The sequence below is a fragment of the Odocoileus virginianus genome, chromosome 13 (genome assembly GCF_023699985.2).
Source record: "Odocoileus virginianus isolate 20LAN1187 ecotype Illinois chromosome 13, Ovbor_1.2, whole genome shotgun sequence".
NCBI lineage: Eukaryota > Metazoa > Chordata > Mammalia > Artiodactyla > Cervidae > Odocoileus > Odocoileus virginianus.
In genome coordinates this window covers 14755297-14782798 of record NC_069686.1, presented here as the reverse complement: position 1 = coordinate 14782798, position 27502 = coordinate 14755297, and the positions used below count along the sequence as shown (strand labels likewise).

At 35.2% G+C, this 27502-nt stretch overlaps 1 protein-coding gene across 9 annotated transcripts in view; it reads right to left on the bottom strand.

The window, feature by feature from the left end:
• LNPK (lunapark, ER junction formation factor) overlaps window positions 1–27502 on the bottom strand; it is a 96986-nt gene that overhangs the window by 16077 nt on the left and 53407 nt on the right. For 7 of the 9 annotated variants that reach the window (XR_011490939.1, XR_011490938.1, XM_020901780.2 and 4 more), the window contains 4 exons: window positions 11088–11300; window positions 3205–3310; window positions 1700–1770; window positions 765–935 (listed from right to left, as the gene is read on the bottom strand). Coding sequence is in view for 7 of the 9 variants with exons in the window: in XM_020901780.2 (XP_020757439.2) it covers window positions 765–935; window positions 1700–1770; window positions 3205–3310; window positions 11088–11300 (561 nt within the window). In the remaining 2 variants the exon portion in view is untranslated. Of the gene's footprint in view, window positions 1–91; window positions 138–764; window positions 936–1699; window positions 1771–3204; window positions 3311–11087; window positions 11301–27502 lie in introns of those variants that run through there. The other 2 variants (XM_070475994.1, XM_070475993.1) reach the window with 2 other exon arrangements.

The window sequence follows — 27502 nt, the reverse complement described above, 5'->3', positions numbered from 1 at the left end:
CATAATTCAGAGCTGCTTAACAAATAGTTCCTCACCCAATATTAATAACAAGAAATAGTTGGCAATTAATAGTCAGATCTTCCATCTCATCTTTTCCATTTTTTCATGAAACTTCCTCAGGAATTCCTAAAACAGAACTGAAAGATAAGTTCTAAAACTCAATGAATCCTGACAACTTCCATTTCTTTAAAATAAGGTTGCTTTACAACAAAGGCATTCATCAGCAATATTAAATCCTGTGGACCTCAATAAATTGTCTATTTCAAAGGAACACCAATCCTGTTAATATAGTCATCCAAAGAATATAAGGCTGACTTTTCAACTTCAGAGTTTACTGTTTTCGAGTAACTTCTAGTCATAGAAATGGTAAGGCACAAACCTGTATTTATCAGTGTTAACTACAATTATTATAAGAAATTGACCCTTATGAGTAGTGGCTTCATAATTGTCTTAAATCTGCTTCATTTACATAAACTGAAAAACAATTCCATGAAAGTATTACTAGTTAAATCTCCCAACAGTTAATTAAAAAGATAACTCCATAAATAATATTTACCAAACTATTTCTAGATCCTGCTTAACACAATATATATTTTAAAACTCAAACACATCAAACCAATTGCGTAGGAGCCCATAATATCAGAGCAATATGTGATATATGCATGCTGCAAAATCTGATCCATTTTTGTCTAAAACAATTATGCTTTTATTGTTGAAAGCAAACATTATCAAGAGACAAAACTTTTTAATTAACATATTCACACCTTCATTGATCTGGTTCTCTGATGAAATTACGCTTCCTGAGGGCAAGGTGCCAACTGTACTTGAGCCTTCCAATGCCTGCCTCTTTTCAAAACTAAATTCTGGAAGTCTTGGAGCCTGGGGTCTGGTTTTTCTTGCAGGATTCAAGAAAAAACAGTAGGCACAACGAAAAGCTGCAGAGAATTAAAAAGAAAAATACCATTAACCAAAGAAACTTTAAGGACTAATCAAGTAACCCTCAAGGTTATTTTTACAAAGAACCTTTCTAAAGCCATTTATTCCTTGTGAAATTACACATAGTTTTAATAATATTATGGCAGGTGTTCTAACCAAAGTTTATTTTAAAACATATTTTTAAATTATTATTAGAATTATAATATCAATTTAAAGCAGCAAAGATAATAAGTTACATAGCAGGTTAACTAATAGTAAAACAATAATAATGATCTAAATGTATTACAGAGATTACATTTCTAGTCACCACTAGGTATCTTAAAAGCCAGAACTTTACTCATCTGCCCCCCAAAATGTTGCATGTTATATTTGAGAAGATGATTAATTTAGTTCAATATTTTTAAACAGTAGCTGCACATGAAAATATTCTGAAGAGCTTTAAAAAAACGCTGATGCCTGGGCCCCACCTCAGATCAACTAAAACAGATTATTTGTTAGGTGGAATCTGGGCATCACAATGTTTAAAAGCTCTCCAGGTTAATTCTGATGCACAGTGAAAGTTTAAGAATAGCTAGCCTAGAAGTTGTACACTGTATGAAGAAAAAACCTGAGCTGTCTTTTCTACTTTGCTCTGTGTTCTATAATATGCCTGAACACCACATACAGAGCGATATCTAAAACAAAATGGCATTACATGGGAATTGGCACAGAATGAAATATTTAAGAGTAAAATATTTAAAATCTAACTGCCAAAAATTCTTACCAATGTACTCAAATTCTTCTTTCAAAGCCATGCCATTGTGAGAAAAACACTGCTGACATATAAGGGCATACCTACAGCAAAAGGAAAAATGAACAGATCAGTTACAAATGAGACAAAACAAGCAGGAGAAGCTACTTTAGCCATCACAGCTAAAGTACACAGTTAGATTACATAGCATTTAATGTAGCTAGATGTGCCATAACAGATATTACTTTGTAAACAATAAACAACACTCTTTATGATAACAGTCAAAATTTCAATTACTTTAAAATATTATATATCAAATTAAAAATAAACTAAGAAACAAATAGAATTTTCTTACTAAGTAAGCAGAAATGTATTTGATAACAGAACACTTAAATTTTAATGTTTCCTAACATATATTCCTGGGGATGACAGACCCCAAATCTGTGATCAGATAAAGAGTAGAAAAGATGAAGCCTCTTAGAGATTCACAAATGAGTATTATTAAAACCTCTGTGAAGTCTTGTAGTAAAGAAATTAATTTAATTTTGTTTAGTCCAGTCCAAAGGTTAATTTCTGTGTATCATGATTTCTTAGCTATCCCAGTTACACTTAAACATCTTCCACATTTTCTATTTATATACCCTTTCTGTTCTCCAAGTAAGTACTTAATAAATACCTGGCCCTAACAAACAACATTCTATCTGTTTGAAGAACATATAATTTTTCACATTAACATTAAATTCTAGTCTCTTTATTAAGACCCAGAGGGATGGGATGGGGAGGGAGGTGGGAGCGGGGATCAGGATGGGGAACACATGTAAATCCATGGCTGATTCATGTCAATGTATGGCAAAAACCACTACAATATTGTAAAGTAATTAGCCTCCAACTAATAAAAATAAATGAAAAAAAAAGAATAATATTAACCAATAACCTTGTCAAATATCTATTCTTAAAATACCTTAAGAATTATTTAAAAATCTATACTATGATGATTGCTCTGCTCATATCATACTTATAATCCCAGAGTTATTATAAGGATCAATTAAAATAACTGGAGAAGCATTCTGGAACTGTAAGTGTCAAATACATGAAACTGTCCTCACTGTTATTAAAATTACCAGCATCATTAAGTCCAGTACTCACATCTATAAAACTCCATTTCTTATAACCTACCAACTTTTCACTATTTACAAACTCTTCAACTTCAAAAGATGCAACAAAATGATTCAAATTCTCTAAAAATAATGTTATAGCAGGGTTATAACATAGCAGTTACAATATTGTTTTGTTATATATAATACGTTTTAAAATATTTTATCCAAATACTTTACCTAATCTACTACTGAAAAATAACTGAGTATGTACTCTTTTGCAGGGCCATAAAATACTCCATTATGTTCTAAAGTCAGGAGACAAGAACCACAAAATCACAGAACATTTAGTGCATGTGCACATGTGCGTACACACACACACACCCCCACTCTGACCAATAAACTTTCTTCATTTTCATTTAGCTACACCCTAGTAAACATTACCTGTTCTGTGGACCATCACCAACTAAATATTCAACAATTCTATCCAGAGCACCTCGTTCTCGAGGCAGAATGGGTCTTGCTAAAGGTGGACCAGGAGGATGAAGACCTAGTAAATAAATATACACAAAATTTATATGTGTAAAATACATTTAAACTTCAATTCAGTTGCCAAGAACTACCTATGCTCATTTAAATGATTTTAACAAAACAAAAATGATATTATCATCTCTGTATTCAAATTTTCATTAAAAATACTATACTACGAAACTATATTTATATATGTGCTATATTAGAACCAGCAACATAATCTATTAAGAAATAAAACTATGTTGAGTTCTGTACAAATTAATTTTTTAAATGCTCAGACTCTTAAAAGTTTATGTAATAATAAACTAGGAGACTTACACTTTGTACCATAATACATTAATCAGAGTCAGATTTAATCTCCCACTTAGAACAACTAAAATACCATGTAAAATATATTATGCAATGGTTTTAGAGACATTGGATATCAAGTAATGTAGGATAAAGATCCCTGAGACACATAAAGCAAATAAGATGAGCCCTACCACTGCCCCAACTTATTGCCTGGAGAGTTTTCCAGATAGCAACTCAGGCAGAGTAAATCCAGGTGAAGTTCATTATTCTCCCTGAGTTGAAGAGAGAAAGCTGGAACGCTGGGGAGGACAAGGCAGGCTGAGTTCACCGGGAACAGTACCAGAGAGGACGGAATGCAGAAAGCCAGAACACCAAAGATATGCCCAGGATGCAAATGAGAAAAACCACCTGAGGACAGAGAAAGAACTGCCCCCAAAATACTAAAGGTACCAGTGCTCACATGGGGCCAAAAATATCACATGTTCCCACCAGCCAGGATGGAAAACTTCATAACTCACATGTCACTGGGTAAATATTCAGAGAGGCCCTGTACAGTAATTTAAAAATATCCTGTACCCAATACGGCAAAATTTACAATGTCTGACATCAGATAAAAAAGTATTAGTCATGCAAATTGGCAAGAAAATAAAACCCATAATGAGAAGAATCAATCAAAAGTGACCCAGAAATGATGGAGATGATAGCATTAAGAGACAAACATATTAAAAACACTTATGACTATATTCCATATGCTTGAGAATCTAGGTGAAAACTAATATGTTAAGCAGAGACATGAAAAAAAGTATAAAAGATCTAAACTGAACCTCTACAGATGAAACCTACAATGTCTTAGATTTAAAAATTCACAGATGAAATGAACAGCAGTTTTAATATTACAAAAAAATTAGTAAATCTGAAGACAGCAATAGAAGCCATGCAAAATGAAACACAAAGACTAAAAAGATTTTTAAATGAACAAATCTTCAGTGAGCTGTGTAACAACCTCAAGCATCTAGTATACACATAATTGGAGTTCAGAAGAAGAGAGGAAGAAAAATTGACTCAAAGAAATAATGCACAAAAATTTTCAAAACCTGATGAAAACCGTAAACATACAGACCCAAGAATATCAACAAACCCTAAGTACAAGAAACAATTTCGCACCAAGATACAGCATAATCAACCTTCTTAAAACCAGTGACAGAAAATCTTAAAAGCAGTGAGAAAAAGATACATTAGTAAAGAGAAACAAAGATAAGAATGACAGATTACTCATCAGAAAATAAGCAAGCCAGAAGACAATGAAACAGTATCTTTAAAGTTCTGAAAGAAAAACTATCAAATTAGTGAAACTATCTGTATTAGTGAAGACATCTTTTAAAAATGAAGGCAAAATGAAGACTTTTTTCAGACATACAAAACTGAAAGAATTCATAACTAACAGAACTGTACTATAAGAAATGTTAAAAGAAATCCTTCACGCAGAAGGAAACTGACACCAGACAGAAAGCTGGATCACACAAAAGAAAGAGTACTTGAAATGGTTACCATGTGGGTAAATATATAAAACATTATTTATATTGCTTTAAAAAACAATTGATGGCTTAAAGAAAAAGTAATACAGGTTTCCCTTGCTATCCATAAGTTCCCATGAAAGCTTTCGTTAAGCCAAAATGGCATAAAGTGTAGAAGCAATTACCTTAGGACACATCTTGCTAACGGATGCACAAAATAAATTGAGACAAAGCACAGATGCTCACAGACAAAGTTCAAAGCTATGGCGGCTTGATGATGAGATGCTGAGTGTAGTTCCCAGGGAAGGAGCTTGGTGGTGCCACTCTTGCTGCTCAGGATGCACGCTGCCTCTACAACGGCTCGCTGCAAAACAAATGCTGAACGCTATTTTCGCTTTTCGTCTTTTTTTGTAAAAGCGAAAACCTTCTTCCTATTCTTTCAATTAGTGGAAACAGGCACTAATGTAGGTCTTTCATAAAAGCAAAGTGGTGTAAAGTGAACTTTCAAAATGTGGAGGATATCTGTAATTCCTTGTGGGGTTTATAACACATGTATAAGTAAAATGTATGACAACAATACCACAAAGGCCAAGGGGAGAGAAACATTAAGAATACTGTAATTTGATTCTTAATCTGTATGAGAACTGGTGTCGTACCATTTGACATGAGCTATGATAAATTAATGATACATACTGCAAACTCTAAAGTACCCACTAAAACAAAAAAGCACTATAGCTAATAAGGCAACAACAAAAAAATTATTAAAAGCAATCACAAAAGATACTCAACCCACAAGAGGCAGAAAACAAGAAAGGTAGCAGAACAGATGGAACAAATAGAAAGCTAGCACCATAAAAGATTTAAACTCAAACCTAAACATGCCAATCATTACATTAAATATAAGTGGCCTGAGCATCCTCACTATAAGGCAAAGATTGTCAGAATGGATAAAAAAGCAAGACCCAACAGATGCTGCTTACAAAAGATCCATTTTAAATATAAAAAAACAGACAGACTAAACGCAAATGATAGGAAAAACTACATAAATATGCTGACACTAATCAAAAGAAACCAAGAGCACCTGTATTAATAGCAATCAAAGTAGATTCTGGAGCAAAGAATATAAACAGGGATAAAAATGTAATTTCATAATGACAAGAAGCCAATTCATCAAGAGGACATAATAATCCTAAACCTATGATGTATGTGCATTATAATAGAGTTTTCAAAACACATTATGCAAAAACCAGAAGTAATACAAAAAGAAATAAGTACACAATTATAGCTGGAGATATCAACAGCATTCTCTCAAGCACTAACAGAATAAACAGCAAAAAATCATTAATGATACATAATACTATCTACTTAACCAACTTGATGCAATCAACATTTACAGCCATTCTACCCAACAGGAACAAAACATATATTCTTTCCAAGTGAACATAAAGCATATACCAAGATAAATGATAGTATGAAACATAAAACAAATCTCAATACATTCACGAAGATTCAATATTACAAAGTATGTTTTCTGACCACAACAGAATTAAACTAGAAATCAGCAACAAAAAGACATCAGGAAAATATCCAAATATTTGAAGACTCAATAATATATAACTAAATAATCCAAGCTTTAAAGAAAAATAAATTAGAAAGTATTTTTAACTGAAAGAACAAAAAGGCAAATCAAATTTATGATATGCAACTAAAACAATACTTAGAGGAAAGTTTATAACACTAAACACCTATACTGCTAAACACCTACAAAAGAAGATAGATCTAAAATCCATAAATTCAGTTTCTACATTAAGAACCTAAAAGGAAAGAGCAAATGAAACCCAAAGTAAACAGAATAAATGAAATAATAAAGATCAGAATGGAAATTAATAAAAATATACTGTAATAATAGAGAAAAGCTAGTTCTTTGAGAAGACCAAACTGATAAAGACAAAACTGATAAAGCTCTAGTCAGACTAATCAGGATAAAAAGGAAAGATACAAAATATTAACAATGAGAGGAATGACATAAATCCAGATAGTAAAGATATTAAAAGAATAATGAGGGTATATTATGAATAACTTTATGCCAATAAATTCTGTAAGTTAGGAGAAACAAATTCCTCAAAAGACTACCAAACTACCACAACTTCCTCAACAAGAAACAGAAACTTCAACTTGCTAAAATTTTGTTAAGAATTTTTGCATCTATATTTATAGGGATATTAGTCTGTAGTTTTCTTTTTTAAAACAAGTTGAATGTTTTTTTAAAAAAGAAAAAACCTTCCACAAAGAAAACACCAGGCCTAGCCACTTCAACCTGTAACATTTAAATTTATTACTAAGAAATAATACCAATTCTATACAAACTTGTCCATAAAACTAAAGACAAGAAACTTCTTTCTCATACTGAGGCCAGCAATACTCTTATACCAAAATCAGACCGAAAAACTTACAAAAAAACAAATAAACAAAGAAAACAGACAAAACAAAATTACAAGAAAAAAACCAAAAAGCAAAAACAAAACAGACTAGTATCTCTAAGGAAAATTGATGTACACATTTCTAACAAAATTTTAACAAACTGAACCCAATAATATATATAAAAAATAAAACACCATGACCAAGTCAAATTTACCTCACAAAAGCATGGTGGTTTAATGTCTAAAAAAAGTCAATGTTAAAAAAAAAAATCAATTAATGTATTTCACCATATGAAATAGTGATATTAAAAAAAAAAAACTAAACTAAAACCCTATAAGAGCATCTCAATAGATGTAAAAAAAGGATTTGAAAAAATCCATCATCTGTTACTGATAAAAACCTTCAGCTAACTAGGAATGGAAGAGTACTTCTTCTCAATCTGATAGAGGCTATCTATTTAAAGAAGAAGAAGAAAAAAAAAAAAAACCCTATAGTTTACACTGAGTTGAATGGTAAAAATGTAAATGCTTTTCTCCTAAGATCAGCAATAAGGCAATGATGTTGCTCTCACCACTTCTATTTAACATTGCACTGAAAATTCTAGCTAGTGTAATAAGACAAGAAAAAGAAATGAAAGGAATCTAGATTTAAAAGGAAGAAGTAGAATTGTATTTAGTCACCAACAATCTGACAACCTGTTTAGGACATATTATGGAATATATATAAAAGTTATAAGAACCAGTGACTTTAGCAATATTACAGGATGTAAGATCACTATACAAAAATCAATTTCTATGTATGTTACCAATGAACAATGGAAACAGGTAATAAAGTATTTAAACTAGGATAAAAACATGAAATAATAAGATGTACATTTAATCAAAAAAGGTAAAAAAGCTATGAACACTGCAAAACATTGCTAAGAGAAACTAGAGAAGATCTAAATAAATGGAGAGATACACTGTATTCCTATAATAAATTAGCCAGTATCAGAGATGATGAATGGAGAGTCAGGAGTAGAAGAACAACTTGGAATTTAGTTAATGATGACATCATATAAAAACAGTAACAAAAATACAGTTACACCTTCAAAATTATGAACTGTAACTCCACAATCTCTGAAAACTGAAAGAGGCCTGTTTGCAGGAGATATTCTAAAATGGGAGACCACACAGAAGGCACTGGGAAGAAAGCAAGAGAATAAAATAAACGAGATGTGACGCTGGCCTTCGTAAAACAAGGCCAGATAAGAGGAAGACAGGCAGCAAGGGACGTTTACATGGAGACCTTGTAGAAGACTTTCAGACAAAATGAGGTCTTGTTAATACAAGCCCTGCAATACATAGATTAAAGGTCTTCAAAATGTGACAAAACCTTTAAAACATTAAAAAATGGCTTTAAGGCAGCAATATGATATTAATATTCTAAAAGATAAGAGATTTGTTTTGTAAATAGTCACAAATCTTAAGGCTGTTACCATCTTAAAAATGGGAAAATGATATAGAATTATAGCTAGTAAACGAAATTAGGTTCTAAAATAAGTTTTCAGTATGAGGAATCAAGTGCATTTTTCACATTTCATTGGCTATTGGCATTTCTTTGGCTAATGTTAAGTAGAGTCATACTTAACATTCAATCATTAGCATCAAAAAATAAACTTGAATGCAGACATTAAATGTCATTCCTCGTTATGAAATTTTCAACTTAAACAACCATGCCAAATTAAATTTTGAAAGCATTTAAGCCAGCTTAACTTTTGCTGGAGTATTTTACTTCTACATGCTTAAAATGAAAATGTCCATAAAGGAATCTGGATAAATAAAACAACAGATTTCATAAAAACATTTTAACTCCCTTGTGTATTAATAACTTTTAAAATAACACATCTTTGTATTCATGCTGTTATGGGTAACAGTAATTAATACAAACATCAAGAGCAATCATTGTAGGAATATTGGTCATTTTTACACAGCTTGGCAAATTATCAAGTACCTGCTGGTTAATAATTTTCAAACATATGGGAGCCCTGTGGTAATACACATTAAATTGATTCTCTTTCACAAATACGGCATAATGGAAAAATGAATTATTAATCTTCTCTATAAGAAATCACTTAGCTCACTCACATTTTTGGCAATGTACAACTTAAATACAAAGTCTTTTACACAGAAACTAATTAAAAACTTTAGTAAAATATATTATGTTTACATGATCATGAAATGGTAGGTTACTGAAACCTTGTTCTTACATGTGCTATTATATAGTTCTTATTACTCTGTATAAGTTGATAAACTCTAATTTCTTTACAAATAGTTAGATATACAAAATGCATTCTCACAAAATAGTTCTTCCATTAAACAACTAAGAGCTTTACTTTACAAGTCATGGGTATCTCAAATCAACCAGTAACAACTGAAAGATGAAAAATTTTCAACCAGTTTAATTTACTCAATTTCACAAAATATACAGTTGCCTTGAGTGACATCATTATATGTTAAGTTTAAAAGTATTTTTCAATAACCAACAATTAAAAGTTATGATTTGTATTCATTTCATTTGTAGTTAGCTTTATTATTTATAAATAAATAGTTTTTTAGTTTTCTAAAATCTTACACTGTTTTTGAAGAAAAAGGAGGGGGAAAAAATCTACTGTATTAGTAACATTTAGATTGCTTACTGATTTTATTAAGACTATGTAAATGCCCTGAATATCTGATATCAACTTCTGATGAGGCTCAAAGTCATAAATTATATGTAATTAGTCATGAAATATGAAATTAATCTAAAATTAAATATCCTAAAATAAAATAAATAATTTATTATCATATTTAAGAATTTGACATGAGACTCTACATACAATAATGGATCTGCTGAAGAAGAAGGCTTTTATGTCCCAATCACACTCCAAAAGAAAGTTCCAGGGTAATATAATCTACTACACTCCTAAAATGGGATCTTCCCCTAGAGTTCTACAAAACTGAAAAAGGAGAATCCAAAGAGATGAAATAGTAGTAAAGGCAGTATGTTAATTCAATAGGACTTTATGTTAAAGTATCTGTCAGAAAATATTGAGGCTCTATGGCTTAAAAAAAGAAAAATCTACCAAGTTCACATTAACATTAGTAGTATTACACACTACAGCACATGAATATTCTTCCTGAAATGTTAATCTGTCAAGTTTAAAAATATATATGAAGGGTTTAGCAAAAAGCATGAATACATTCCCAAAATGTTCTCTTCCATCCTCATTTTATATAAATCTGGAGCCATTCTAAAGCTGAATATAAAAAGATATGCTATACTGTTGACTACAGAATACTACAAAGTTTTATTGCCATTTAAACAAAGAAGCCATAACAGTTAAATGAGCTCAAGAAATAGGTTTCAGTATCACAAGGTGCCAGCTGTAAAGAGTTATGGCTAATTGAATATGGAACTCCTGCTTAATCAGATAACTGCTCTGCTATTTCCAAATGAAATGCCATTTCCATACTGTCTGAAAATGGCCTGTTTTATTGGTAACCAGAGAAAACAATATAAACTGTAAATAACATTAAGTGCTCTGTTTACCCATTCCAGGCACTGAAGTAGCAGGGGATCCAAAACGTCTTGGTAACACATTTGATGATAAGGCTGGAGTAACAGTTCTTTCTGGGGGTCCACCAGGGGCTGAAGTGTCCTTTGATGGTCCAGGAGAAACTGGAATTTGTGGAGGAGGGCCCTGGCTGGAGCCTGCTGGTGTTGGAGAAAGGTTTCTTTGAGCGGCAGTTCGCTGACGAATCTCTGAAAATAAGAATAAAAAGTATATATTAGGTTTAACATTTACCATACCACCATCAGTCAATATCACAAATGACTTACATTCAATAAAGCTTTGCAGCACTAGAAATCATCTACAAGATCAAACTGCTTGTAAATAAAAAATCTGTACAATGTAACACTGAAAACTGACTACAGAGTACTCCAACTACATGTATATATTTACATAAGTCTTGATCTAAGTCTACCTACTGACACTATTTTTCAAAATAAATTCAAATAAAATAGAATCATCACCCAATTATGCATTATATCTTTTTATAATAAATCCCTCCCAAGTTATGATAAAGAAAGTTTATCAGAATCAGAGAAAACACCAGTGAAAACTGCAGAATTGTTTTTTCAAGATAAAAAATGGTAATGCTAAGAAATGAGCAAATAAGTATATCTGGAATTGTCATGTAATTTATGAAGTAATTAATCTAAGCAGTCATAGAAATGCTGAAGAAAGGTACCATTCCTATTGTCCTTTATTCTACTATCTTTTGGGATAAATTTTTTTTGTCAATACATTCAACAGAGGAAAACTTTTACTCTGCACAAATAATACATTAGAATAACAAATTTTATCTTTTTGTTGCAGAAATTACAAGAAGTTGGTAAATGAGTCAAATCCAGGCTGCCGCCTCTTTTTGTAGTTTTTCACTGAAACACAATAACACAGTTCTTTACATACTGTCTATGGCTGTTTTAGAAGAGTTTGAGTAAATACAAGAGACCACATGGCTCTCAAAGTCATTTACTATATTTACTATCTATTCCTTTACAGAAAGTTTCATGATCCCCCTCTGCACTCAGTAACATAAAATTCAATTCTATCATTCCCCATTCTCACCAATATCTTACTTGAATGTTGACAGTATGATCTCAAATAAAGATGCACTTCTAACTTTGTAATTCTACATACCACTTTAAATTATTACAAATCCTGAAATGGTAAGCTAAAACTAAAGAAGTTATTAATAAATTTTAATTGGTATGATTGGTAAAAAAAAATGCAGTTTCAGAAGCAAAATACTTTAGATTTGGACTCATTTGACAGTTAAAGATTTTCATAAAAAGCTCATTGCAATCGAAAGTACAACTTGAACACCAGATTTCAGTTTACTATAACCTTGTCAACTATTAAGAACCTGGGTCCTGCGGTCAAAAAGGTTTGGTTAGAATCCCAGCTACAGCTCCATGACCCCAGATGGGTTAACTTTGTTAAGCCTTTATTTATTTGCAAAATTAGGATAATAATATCCTAACTCAGAATTGTTATGAGAATTAAATAAGATAATGTCTTTAAGTTGACAGCTCACATTTATTGAATACAAATTTCAGATGACAGTGCTTTCATACAATTAAGTATTTTCAAATCACCATTTAGCTGTAATTACCGGGACCAACAAACTTTCCATTGGTTCTTAATTTAGTCTCTAACCCAGCCCCTGCAATAATAAATTATAAGCATGTCATCATTATATAAATGGAAATGTCCTTATATTTGGCTATTTTCCTTACAGTTTATAGAAAATTTTGAATTTTACCTAATTATTTCCTAATTAATTCTAGCAAATTAACTGGTCACTTAATTATCTTTTATTCACAAGGAACTTCTTAAAAGATAGTTACACATTAGGAAAGCCATTAAATTCTACAAATGGTACTGAGATCAGTGAAATCATATAAGGATCTGATTACTGGAATTAATTTAAAATACAAGGCATCAACATTTTTTTTTCCATTTACTTTTACTAGTTGGGGGCTAATTACTTTACAATATTGTAGTGGTTTTTGTCATACATTGACATGAATCAGCCATGGATTTACATGTATTCCCCAATCCAATCTCCCCTCCCACCTCCCTCTCTACCCGATCCCTCTGGGTCTTCCCAGTGCACCAGGCCCGAGCACTTGTCTCATGCATCCAACCTGGGCTGGTGATCTGTTTCACCCTAGATAATATACATGTTTCAATGCTGTTCTCTCGAAACATCCCACCCTCGCCTTCTCCCACAGAGTCCAAAAGTCTGTTCTGTATATCTGTGTCTCTTTTTCTGTTTTGCATATAGGGTTATCGTTAACATCTTTTCTAAATTCCATATATATGTGTTAGCATACTGTATTGGTCTTTATCTTTAGATTTTTAGGTAAAACATAATTCCAAAATGGGCTTCCCTAGTGACTCAGTTGGTAAAGAATCTGCCTGCAATGCAAGAGACCCAGGATCCATCCCTGGGTCGGGAAAATTCCCTGGAGAAGGGTATCCTTGCCTGGAGAATTCCATGGACAGAGGAGCTAGGCAAGATACAGTCCATGGCATCACAAAGAGTAGGACACGACTATGTGACTTTCACTTCACTTTCAACTCAAAAATGGTATTTTTCTTCCAGATAAATGCTTAACATTTATTATACTATCTTAAAAGTCTTTAACTTCTTGAACAAAGACTTGAGACTGCTTCCTCTGAGTATGCGTTTACCCAGTGAAAATTAACTAAAGCACACTTTTAACGTTGCTCATATGCTACTGAAAGGTAAGGTCTATAACTAAAAGGACACCATATCCAGCATTCCATAAAAGAGATTTGGCTTCATATTATTTCTAAATCCAAAATTAGGCAGACAAAAGTGAAAACTGATATAAAATAGTCAGGAAAGGGAGAAAACATAGTTTCAGTATTTACAAAGGAAAATAAGGTAACAAAGAGTTACAATGACTATGGTTGAAAACAGCTAGCAATACAATACCAAATCTATAGTTGGTAAAGTACTATAGAATATTCTGGTAGTCTCAATGAAAAATAGCTAAGATTTATCTACTTTTAGCTATGTGCCATTTACAAATGCTTTGTATTATTAAATCTCTCAAAAAGTTTCTTGCATTCAACAAAATAGTCATATTGGACATATTGAACATTTCCCACAATCTAACGTAAAATACCATCCCCTAACAACATTTACCAAGCACTCTCCATAAATCTCGTTAGGTACAAGGACTATCCCATAAAGTTACCTCTTGACTAGAGGATATCCTTATCAATGACCAATCAATAATTCAATAAAAAATCACACTAAGTATGAGGACATTTGCTTCAGCTATGTCCGACTCTCTGAGACCCTATGGACTGTAGCCTGCTAGGCCCCACTGTCCATGGGATTCTCCAGGCAAGAATATTGGAGTGGGTTGCCATGCCCTCCTCCAAGGGATCTTCCTGAACCAGGAATTGAACCAGCATCTCTTAATGTTTCCTGCACTAGCAGGCAGGTTCTTTACCACTAGCACCACTTGGGAAGCCCAATTTTAAATTCAAAATGAATCAAATAGAATCAAAATGAGATTGAAAACTATTTTATGATAAACAAAAGGAAGAAAACAAAGTTTAAAGTAATGAAACAGAATAGTTGTTAAAAACATAAATTCTGGAATCAAATTGTCTGGATTTAAATTTTATCTCTACCCTGTTTATTAGATGTGCAGGAAGGCTTTTCCAAGTTGATGACATCTCTCAGTTCAGTTTCCTCATAATGAGAATACTTACCTCTTACAGTTGTTATAAAGAATAAATGAGATAATCAACACAAAGAGCTTAGCCAGAGCACAAGAAAAGTAGTTAATAACTAATAACTATTAGAAGTGGTATACATCTAAAGGTTCCAACTTATACAATAAATCTAAAGCTAAGCAATCTAGAAGTTTTAAAGTAATTATTAAAACAAAATATAGATATTAATTTGCAAATTAAATGTTTTCCTAGTTATTTGTGAACTTGTTTAAATGCATTATATAAAACTTAAATCTATTACTCTAGCTTGCTATTAAATACTTCTTGAGATGAATGTTCTATAATACCAATAATTATCTCTTAATTTATCAGATTCTTAAATAATGATTCCTTATACACACAGGTAGAAGGTTTTGTCTTTGTTTTGGTATTAAGCTGTAGTAGCAAAAACATCATACAATAGTTAGGAGGCCTATATTTTCATCCTAGCTGATACCACCACTTCCTTATGTGAACTAAGTCTTTTATCCACTCTGGGTTTCAAATTTCTTTAAAAGAGTGTTGGCAGAACTACAAAGACAATCCTCATATTTTCCCTAATACTGGTTAAAGGCTTTCTGAACTATCGTGTTCAGTTCCTAGCGTCATATGAAGAAATTTCAATGACTAGGATTTTAGCAACGAACAGAAAAAGGTCTTTAAGTCTATGAACAATTAGCATATGCAGGTGTGGACACTTAAATTTAGGGGAATTTGGTTCTTTATAAATGTGATCATGACATGCAGTTAGGTGGAACATGGAGATATATTTTCAGGAGAGTTTCTATTTTTGAATTTATATAAATTCAGGTCTCTCTTATTTAAATTTATATGATTCCTTTAAATAAAATAATAAAGATCATGCATCTGATATCTCCTCCTTTTACTTTCTAAATGATCTAAAGTCTACATTCACTGTATCATCTTCTTCTCATCCTACTCATACTAAGCTCCTTTAAATTCAGCTTCTGCCCTGCTTTTCTATCTGATTTGTTTTCTCAATAGGTCAATGGCCTTTTATTAACAAAAATGACTCCATAACCTTTCTCTTCCCATAGAGGCAAAGCTTTAAGGGAAAAAAGAAAAGAAAGAAGAAAAACTTTCCCAATAGTTCATTCTTCAACCTAATGCAATATGGTTTTTGTCCTCCTCCTTAGCAACCAAAGTATCACCTACCACTCGAAGTAATATTGCTTTGGTTACCAACTTATAACATCATTATTGTTATTACATATGGTGGCAATGGTTTAGTCACTAAGTCGTGTCCAACTCTTGTGATCCCATTGACTACAGTCTGCCAGGCTCCTCTGTCCATGGGATTTTCGTTATTATATATACATTTTATCAAATCCCTACTATTTGCTAGGAACTATATGAGGCATTTTGTTTGTGTTTACTAATTTCATACAGTACTCAGACCAACTTTTTCTGATAACTCCTATCCTGTTTTCAAAAGAAACCAAAGCTCAGAAGTCAAGTACCTTCCCAGAAGTCTTACAGTAAAATAAGAGATGGAGGAAGGATTCAAATCCAAGGTTTTATGACAGATACCCTCACTCTGTTATATATCCTGCCAGATTCAATGGACTCACTTCTCTTCTATCCACTTGACGCTTTGCAGAATATGGCAGTGGGTATCATCCCTACTTATACTTCAACTTTCTAGATGCCAATTTAGTTCTACTTTTAACTCTGATCATTTTTTTTCCCCCTTTCTCCATCTACCCTTCATCTTCTCTCCCTGGAGAGAAAACTCCACTTGATCGCATAATTTCAATAAATATCACTTATACTTCCCAATGACTCCTAATCTGTATCTATAAACTCAACTTTTTTCTATGCTCCACTTGAAATAATTAACTATCTATACATTATATCACCTGGATTTAACTCCCACTCAACAGATACAAAAGCAAATTCATTATCTTTGACACAAATCTATGACTTCAACTCTTATGTTCCTTATCCTGCTTAAAATACTAACATCTAAACAGTTGCCCAAGCCAAAAACCTTTACTCCTCCTTCCACTCCACACTTTTAAAATCTAATCACCAACAAGTCCTGTCAATCTACTCTTAAGTCTGAATTGTCTTTTAAATCTCTTCCAACATTGTTGCAATAATCTATCTAGTGCAGGCCCTTATCTTTTACCTATATTAGCTGGTATCCTAATTCATCTCCATGTGTTCAGCCTGGCTTTCTGGAATCCATTATCCATTTACCAAAAAAACCCAAAATCAAACAAAAAGGCTGTTGTTTCTAAAACACAAAGCCTCCAGTGGCTTTCCATGTTGCATATAAAATAAAGTCCCAAGCTCGGTAATGTTGCATACAAAATCTTTCATAATTATCCCTTTGTTGTTGTTGTTATTCAGTCCCTAAGTCATGTCCAACTCTTTGTGATCCCATGGACTGCAGCACGCCAGGCTCCCCTATCCTTCAGCATCTCCTGGAGTTTGCTCAAACTCATGTCCATTAAGTCAGTGATGCCATACAACCACCTCATCCTCTGTCGTCCCCTTCTCCTCCTGCCTTCAATCATTCCCAGCATCAGGGTCTTTCCAGTGAGTCAGCTCTTCTCATCAGGCGGCCCAAGTATTGGAGCTTCAGCTTTAGTATCAGTCCTTCCAATGAATACTCAGGGTTGACTTCCTTTAGGATTGACTGGCTTTATCTCCCTGCAGTCCAAGGGACTCTCAAGAGAGTCTTCTCCAACATCGCATTCAAAAGCATCAATTCTTCAGCGCTCAGCCTTTTTTATGGTCCAACTCTCACATTGCTAGATGACTACTGGAAAAAACAGCTTTGATTATATGGACCTTTGCCAGCAAAGTGATGTCTCTGCTTTTTAATACACTGTCTAGGTTTGACATAGCTTTTCTTCCAAGGAGCAAGCGTCTTTTAATTTCATGGTTGCAATTACCACCTGCAGTGATTTTGAAGCCCAAGAAAATAAAGTCTCTCACTATTTCCATTGTTTCCCCATCTATTAGTTATGAAGTGATGGGACCAGATGCCATGATCTTAGTTTTCTGAATGTTGAGTTTTAAGCCAGCTTTTTTCACTGTCCTCTTTCACCTTCATCAAAAGGCTCTTTAGTTCCTCTTTGCTTTCTGCCATTAGGGTGGTATCATCTGCATATCTGAGGTTGCTGATATTTCTCCCGACAACCTTGACTCCAACTCATGATTCATCCAACCTGGCAGTTTCACATGATGTACTCTGTATACAGGGCTTCCCTAGCGGCTCAGTTGGTACAGAATCTGTCTGCAATGCAAGAGACCTGGGTACGATCCCTGGGTTGGGAAGGTCCCCTGGAGAAAGAAATGGCAACCCACTCCAGTATTCTTGCCTGGAGAATTCCACGGGCAGAGGACTCTAGTGGGCTACTGTCCATGGGGTTGCAAAAGGTCGACATGACTGACCAACTAACACTTTCACTTTCACTCTGTATGTAAGTTAAATAAGCAGGGTGACAATATACAGCCTTGATGTATTCCTTTCCTGATTTTGAACCAGTCTGTTGTTCCACGTCCAGTTCCTTCTTGACCTGCAAACAAGTTTCTCAGGAGGCAGGTGAGGTGGTCTGGAATTCCCATCTCTTTCAGAATTTTCCAGTTTGCTATTATCAACACAAAGGCTTTAGCATAGTCAATGAGGCAGAAGTAGATGTTTTTCTGGAATTCCCTTGCTTTCTCTATGATCTAATGGATGTTAGCAATTTGGTCTCTGGTTCTTCTACCTTTTCTAAATCTAGCCGGTACATCTGAAAGTTCTAAGTTCACGTACTGTTGAAGTCCAGCTTGAAGGATTTTGAGCATTACCTTGCTAGCATGTGAAATGAGCAGAATTGTGCGATAGCTTGTGCAACCTGTATTTATTCCAAGTCCAAAGAAGGGCAAGGCCAAAGAATGTTCAAACTACCGCACAACTGCACTCGGGAAAGGAGTACATCACACTGTATATTGTCACCCTGCTTATTTAACTTACATAGTGAAAGTGAAAGTGTTAGTTGCTCAGTCATGTCCAATTTGTTGCCTGCTACATTGAGAATTTCAGCCTAATTTCAGGAGACCATACAAAAAAGCTTTCTTTTTCAAACGTTTTCAAATACTATTATTTTCTAATAGTATATATGACATGCCAAAATTTAGTTGAGTTCATTTTTTGTTGCTCTGTTTTTTAAAGAACTATAAAGCAAAATGTACTTTCAATTTATCTAAACATTTACTTTTCTTCATCACCTTGATAATTTATTTCTAGTTCTCTCTTATCTCTTAGCATTAAAAACCTGCACCTTGCAGTTTGTCAAGGTCTCATCTGGTTAGTCACATTTTTTGTAACATTCAAACAAAATTTGTGAGTTCTTTTTAAAAAACTTTCTTTGTATTTCCTTTAACAACACATTTACTAAGCAACCACTATGAGTAAGACACTTCAGAATGGGATTCAGAGTTGCCTATAAAAGAGGCAAGCAAAGATAACACAAAATTACAAATTACACTAACTCAAGGTAAGTGCCACAAAAAAAGGAACTAATAAGGTACTATGGAGGGTTCAGGAAGGATGATATTAAACTCAGGGATGGGCTGAAGAAAGGTTTCGTGGTAATGGTGATAAACATTTAAGATAAACACTGAAGAATGAATGGGGGTAGAAATGCTTTTGTTACCTGTATTAAGGTATATGTGGCATTTTTAAAATAAAAGTCCAAAATTATTTGAGTTGCCTCCATTAAAATGGAAGAAAGAGAATGTCTATGTCTCCTCCCTTGAATTTGTACTACTGCTGTTTGACCAAGAGAATATAGGTTCTGGTTTTCAAAACTACTTTCTGTCTCTTGGGCAGCTTGCTCTTAGAATCCAGCCACCATATTAGGAAAGTCCAAGTGGCTCCACTAAAGAGATCCATGCAGAGAGGAACCAACGGCCAGCACCAACTTGTCAGTCATGTGAGTAAGCCATCCTGGTAGTAGTTCCTCCATCCCCAATCAGGTAGTTCCTCCATCCCCAATCAGGTAGTTCCTCCATCCCCAATCAGGTAGTTCCAACCCATGTTGAGTAGAGATGAGATATTTCTACCAAACTCTGCCAAAATTGTAAATTCATGAGCAAAACAAATAAATGTTGTTTTAAGCCACTAAGTTGTGGAATGGTTTGTAATACAATAATTAAAAGCACAGCTGTAACATGTAAGAACACCCAAAAAAGTGAATTTGCTATTTTATGTCTTCCCAGGTTTTCTTAATCAAATGTACAACCCCTGAAACATCAAAATATGAAATATCATTATGTATGCTAACAAAAGCAAAAAAGATTAATGATTTCCACTTTAATCTTCCATATATGTCATGGAACACAAGTGAGTATACTGTAAAAACCTACTTAAATAAGTTGTAATCCATTTGCCAGAACCATTAAAATTTTTTTCAAAACTTTTTGATTTCAAACTTAGCTGTGGCATGATTTTGACTTTTCACTGACCTTCCTTTTATTAACTTCACTAGTAGAGATGCAGGGTTATATACAAAGGTAAAAGAGAATGTATGAGTGCCTTCCTTTTAAAGCAAATATTAGACGATCTGTTAAGGGTTTATTTTCAGCTATCAGATGACATCCTCCAAAAATCTTATCAGCCTTCCTACTTCAGTCATTCATTGTTACGGTCATAACCTAGTTCTAGAACCTTGCCATTAAAGATAACTGAACTCCACTCAAGTTCAAGTATACCACTCTCAAACCACACTTACATTTCCTACTTCCTTCCTCTATGACTCTTCCAATTCCAAGGGGCTCTCAGTTCAGTTCAGTTCAGTCGCTCAGTAGTGTCAGATTCTTTTCAACCCCATGTACCATAGCACGCCAGGCTTCCCTGTCCATCACCAACTCCCGGAGTTTACTCAAACTCATGTCCATCGAGTTGGTGATGCCATCCAGCCATCTCATCCTCTGTCGTCCCCTTCTCCTCCTGCCCTCAATCTTTCCCAGCATCAGGGTCTTTTCAAATGAGTCAGCTCTTCTCATCAGGTGTCCAAAGTACTGGAGTTTCAGTTTCAGCATCAGTCCTTCCAATGAATACACAGGACTGGTTGAATCTACTTGCAGTCCAACAGACTCTCAAGAGTCTTCTCCAGCACAACAGTTCAAAAGCATCAATTCTTCAGTGCTCAGCTTTCTTCACAGTCCAACTCTCACATCCATACATGACCACTGGGAAAACCATAGCCTTGACTAGACAGACCTTTGTTGGTAAAGTAATGTCTCTCTTTTTTACTATGCTGTCTAGGTTAGTCATAACGTTTCTTCCAAGGAGCAACTGTCTTTTAATTTCATGGTTGTGGTCACAATCTGCAGCGATTTTGGAGCCCAAGAAAATAAAGTCAGCCACTGTTTCCACTGTTTCCCCATCTATTTGCCATGAAGTGATGGAACCGGATGCCATGATCTTAGTTTTCTGAATGTTGAGCTTTAAGCCCACTTTTTCACTCTCCTTTTTCACTTTCAAGAGGCTCTTTAGTTCTTCTTCACTTTCTGCCATAAGGGTTGTGTCATCTGCATATCTGAGGTTATTGATATTTCTCCCGGCAATCTTGATTCCAGCTTCTGCTTCATCCAGCCCCGTATTTCTCATGATGTACTCTGCATAGAAGGTAAATGAGCAGGGTGACAATATACAGCCTTGACGTACTCCTTTCCCAATTTGGAACCAGTCTGTTGTTCTATGTCCAGTTGTAACTGTTGTTTCCTGACCTGCATACAGACTTCTTAGGAAGCAGATCATGAAGCCTGGTGTTCCCATCTCTTCCAGAATAAGGGGATCTATAATGCATTAACTATTAAAGAGGTCAGCAAACTTTTTTGGTAAAAGATCACATAGCAAATATTTAAGACTTTGTAGATCACAAATGAATTTCTGTTGCATATTCTTAATTCTTTGTTTTTTTTCTTTTTTTCTGGAACACTTATTTTTTTTGGTGTATGGCATGGGGATCTTAGTTCCTTTCCTCAACCAGGGATTAAACTCATGCACCCTGCATTGGGAGCACAGAGTCTTAACCATTCAATGGCCAGGGAAGTCCCTTGGAACACTTTAAAATGTTTAACTGTAAGCTCAAGCACCACAGAAAACAGATCTTGGCCCAAATTTGCAGACTGAAGACTGCAAATCCCTGTATTATTAATAATACTATCAATACCTTTTGACTGTCCATCATCCCCCTGTTATATCATTTCCTTTATGACCATCTCAGATTCAATAACACATCATTATAATTACCTCCTTGCATACAACTTCACCTCCTTGCCCTTTGATAATCCATTACACTAAACCCCAACCCTGCTTAAAATCAACTCTCTGCCTACTCCAAGCCTGCATTCATACAGCTAAATTCAACTGGAAAACATTCAGAAAACTATGCTTTAAATACATAACCATTAACTTTAAGTGGACATAAATGTCCCCTGGTATTCCTACATTCTGAGAATTATTTTATTCCTTCTCTTCAGGTCCCTCAACAACATCTTCCTCATCTTCACCCTCATTAAGAAAATCAGAAAACAATTCCAATCACCTACCTATAACTGCCTAAGTTCTCTGCCTGCCTTCCTAATACAGATGAAGTGAGCACACTCCTATCAAGAGCCAACTCCACACTTGTACACTAAATCCCATTCCCTTCTTGTCTCCTCATGGATGGTTCTCCACCAACTGTCACACTCTCTCCATCATCATCTATGTCTTCTAGGCCATTCCAAGTAGCACATAAACATGCTATCATTTCTTTCACACATCATGTTCACCCATACATACAAAATGCTTCCCCTTCCAGCTAACCAAGTTTTTCAAGTCTCTTTACTCAAAAGAATTGTCTCTTCTCATTGTTTACAACTTCTCTACTCCCTTACTTTCTTAAATCTACTCTAATGAATCCATTCCTCCACCAAAACTATTCTTTTCAAGGTCATCAAGTTCCTCAAAATTGCTAAAATCAATGGTCAATTCTAGACCCTCAACTTATTTGGCAGCGGTATTTATCACAAATGATCACTACCTAGAAACTCTTCAATTAGTGTTCAGGACACCACATACTTTTGGGTTTCCTATCTCACTGACCATTTCTCAGTTTCTTTTTCTGGTTCTTCTTCGTTACTCCAAATACCTTAATGTTAGAGTACCCAAGGGTGGCCTTGGTCCTTCTCTCTTCTTTCTCCACGTTTACATCCTTGATAATCTCATCTAGTTTCATGGTTTTGAAACAATCTACAAACTGATGACACCCAAATTTGTACCTCTAATCCAGATAATTCCTATTTACCAGACTCATATTCAACTGTTTCCTTAGAATTCCCACTTGGACATCTGTCTAATAGGCAACTCAAAGATAAATATCCAAAATCAAACCCTGTTCTTCATCACCTCATCTGAACCCCTCAAAAAGTGCTTCTTTTGTAATTTCTGCCATCTCAGTGGGGCTTCCCTTGTAGCTCAGTTGGTAAAGAATCTGCCTGCAGTGCAGGAGACCTGGGTTTGATCCCTAGGTCAGGAAGATGCCCTGGAGAAGGAAAAGGCAACCCACTCCAGATCCTTGCCTGGAAAATCTCATGGACAGAAGAGCCTGGTGGGCTACAGTCCATGGAATTGCAAAGAGTCAGGCACGACTGGGCAACTGACACTTACTTACTTACTTTCCATCTCAGTAAATGCCTTACCAGTTACTCAGGCCAAAATCTTGACGTTATCTCTGACTTCTCTGTCTCTGACCCCAACCATACCCAATCCATCAGGAACTCTTTTGGGTTTCAACTTTAAAAACATATGCAGAATCTTAAACCACTCCTATGTTACTAAAAGGTTCAGGTCACATCAATGCTTTCCCAGGTAACTGCAACTCCACTTTTGTTTCCTTTGCAGCCCCAACACAGTCACCTTTCTCTTAAAATATAATTTAAATCATGTCAATCCTCACCTCAAAAGACAAAACAAACTTTTTTAAAAACTAAAAACTGAAGTTCTTAAAATGGCCTGCATTCTACAAGATCCCACATGATACGATCCTTTGCTGCCTCTTTTATTGCCTTTCTTACTATTCTCCCAATTGTTCAACCCAGTCCCAGCCATATTGGCCTCCACGCTATTTCCAGAGTAATCCAGGCATGCTTTGTATTCAATTTTTGCACTTAATGATCCCTCTGTCTGGAATGTAACTTCCCTCAGGTATCTGCATGACTCATCCCCTCATCTCTTTCATGTATGTATGTGTGTTAGCTGCTCACTCATGTCTGACTCTTTGTGACCGCATGGACTGTAGTCCGCCAGGCTTCTCTGTCCATGGAATTCTCTAGGCAATAATACCGGAGTGGGTTGCCAGTTCCTTCTCCAGGGGATCTTCCTGACCCAGGGGTCAAACCCAGGTCTCCCACATTGCTGGCAGATTCTTTACCATCTGAGCCACTAAGGAAACCCTCTTTCATAACTTTGATCAAATGTTACCTCATCAATGTGGCATTCCCTGACAACCCTATGTAACATTAAAACTCCATTCTCAATCAAGACACTACCTATGCATTATCCTTTTATCATTTTCCTCCAACATTATACAAATAAATTGATACATAAAATTGTCTACCCCCACCAAATGCACAAAAGGTGATTTTTTTTTTTACTATCTTTTGTTCACTGCTATGAATTCAGGGCCTAAAACAATGCCTGGCAGTACATACTCACTATAAAACAAAACAAATTAAAAAAAATCAGATTAGCACATACAGGTCAAATTTATTCCGCTATACCAATTAAAACCTTAAAAAGAAATTTAATTTTTCACTAACCCCAAATATCTATATTAATTTATCCTAGCTATTCCGGAGAAGGCAACGGCACCCCACTCCAGTACTCTTGCCTGGAAACTCCCACGGACGGAGGAGCCTGGTGGGCTGCAGTCCATGGGGCTGGGGAGAGTCAGACACGACTGAGCGACTTCACTTTCACTTTTCACTTTCATGCACTGGAGAAGGAAATGGCAACCCACTCCAGTGTTCTTGCCTGGAGAATCCCAGGGACGGGGGAGCCTGGTGGACTGCCGTCTATGGGGGCACACAGAGTCGGACACGACTGAAGTGACTTAGCAGCAGCAGCAGAGAAGCTATTCAGGAATTCCTACTATGGCAAATTCAGTTTTCACTAAACCCAAACTTCATTACTTTTTAATCCAGTAAGGATATAAAATTCTTCCATTTTTCAGCCCATTATTTCTATAAAACTAAAATAAATGCTGCACATCTAGTAACCATATCACTCTATTTAATACATATATGTATATATACACACGGGCTCCCCAGGTGGCAGAGTGATAAAGAATCTGCATGCCAATGCAGGAGATGCAAGAGATATGGGTTCAATCCCTGGGTTGAGAGGGTCCCTTGGAGTAGCAAATGGCAACCCACTCCAGTACTCTTGCCTGGAAAATTTCATGGACAGAGGAGCCTAGTGGGTTACAGCCAATGAGCTCACAGAGCTGAGCAACTGAGCACACACACACATATGTGCGCATACACCTATTTTTCTGTCATTTATATTGGATTGGCCAACATGTTCATTTCCATAAGATATTATGGAAGTTTTTGGCCAACTCAATAATTTCATATCAAATGACAATATTGATTTTCTAAGATTAAGTACTCACTGATTAAAATTCCTTATAAAAAAAGGGTCAGGTTCAAACAGTTAAGATTATCAAAACCAAAGAAAAGTCTGATAAATTGGCACAGCCAAATGAAACCTAATAAACATAACAACTAAATATAATGTGATATTCTGGATGAGATCCTGGAACAGAGAAAGAACATTAGGGAAAAATTAAGGAAATTATTATAAACCATGGACTTTAGGTTAATAATAGTGAATTATTGGTTCATCAATTTTGTTACTGGTCCATCAATTTTAACAAATGTACTACATTAATGTAAGACATTAATAATAAGGAAAAGGCAGTGCAAAGGTATATAGGAACTCTTTACAAAGCTATTGCTTTGTAAATTTTCTGTAAATTTAAAAATGTTCAAAAAGATTCAATCTACTAAAAGAGGGGAAGAGGGCCTATATCAAGATTACAGAGTAGGATGAACATGAGCTCACCTCCTCCCAAAGGCACACCAAAATTACAACTACTTAGAGAGCAACCATCTCTGAGAATGACCAGAAGACAAGAAGAAAAGATTTTCCATAACTAAGATATAAAGAAGCCACAAAAAAGCAGGTAGGAGGGTCAGAGACATGGTCTATTCAGGACCCACCCCACCACCCCAGTGTGGCAACTCACAAGGGGGAGGAAAATCACAACTATAGAGGTCCTCCTCAAGGACTGAGGAGTCCAATCTGCACATTGGGCTCCCAGCCCATGAGTCCTGCACCATGATAAGCCCCCAAAATGTCTGACTTTGAAAACCAACAGGGTTCACACTTGGGAGAGCCAGAAGGGTGTAGGAAACTGAGACACACCTCTTTAAAGGTGCAGGAAAAAACACACACAATCTGAAATTAAGCACAAGGCAGCAGTGTGAAACATGCCAGGGTCAAACCTACCTGCTGATCTTAAAAAACATTCTGCTGGGACTCCCCCTGAGGACTGAGATGCTGTCAAGCAGCCACTTTCGTGATCTCATATTACCTTGATGACACTAGAAGTGGCAGGTGCCATTTTGGAATCCTTTCTTGAGCTTATTAACACCAGGGGCCTGCCTCACCTACCGCTGTGCTAACAGAAATTGCATGGCAGCAGGCCTCAGAGCCAGATGTGAAGAGCCTGCATTGTCCACCAAAGTACCCCTAATAATAACATGAAGCAGTTCATCTCAGCTACCTGGGCCCAGGGGCCAGCTCCACATACCAGCAAACCCATATTGGTTGGTCCTGCAACAATAGAAAGGTGCATATAGTCCACAAAGGGTACACCCCTGAAGCATCTTTTGATGGATAGAAGAAAGCATGTACCTGGACACCTCCTACATAAGACCACTTCTCCAAAATCAAGAAATGTAATGGGCCCACCAAACACAAAGAAACAAACAGAGAATTAGGCCAAATGAGAATGATCCAAATGAAAGAACAAGACACTCTCAGAAAAATGACTAAATGAAATGGAAATAAACAATCTATCTGGTAAAGAATTGAAGGTAATAATTATAAAGATGCTCACCAAACTCAGAATAAGAATGGATGACCACAATGAGAACTTCTAAGAGATGGAAAATATGCTTAAAAATCAGAGCTGAAGTACAATAACCCAAATGGAAAACATATGAGAGGGAATCAATGGGAGATTAGATGATACAGAAGAACAAACTGGTTATCTGAAAGACACAGAAGTGGAAATCACACATGCTGAACAGAAAAAAAGATAAAGAACTCAGAAAAATGAGAAAGTTTAAGGCAGGGGTCTCAAACCTTTGGGATCTAATGTCTGATGATGTGAGGTGAAGCTGATGTAATAATAAAAGAAAGAAAGTGTACAGTTAAGTGTAATGTGCTTGAATCATCCTGAAACCACCTCTCCTCCACAGTCCGTGAAAAAACTGTCTTCTGCAAAACCGATCCCAGGGGCCAAAAACACTGGGGACCACTGGTAAGGGACCTGGGGGA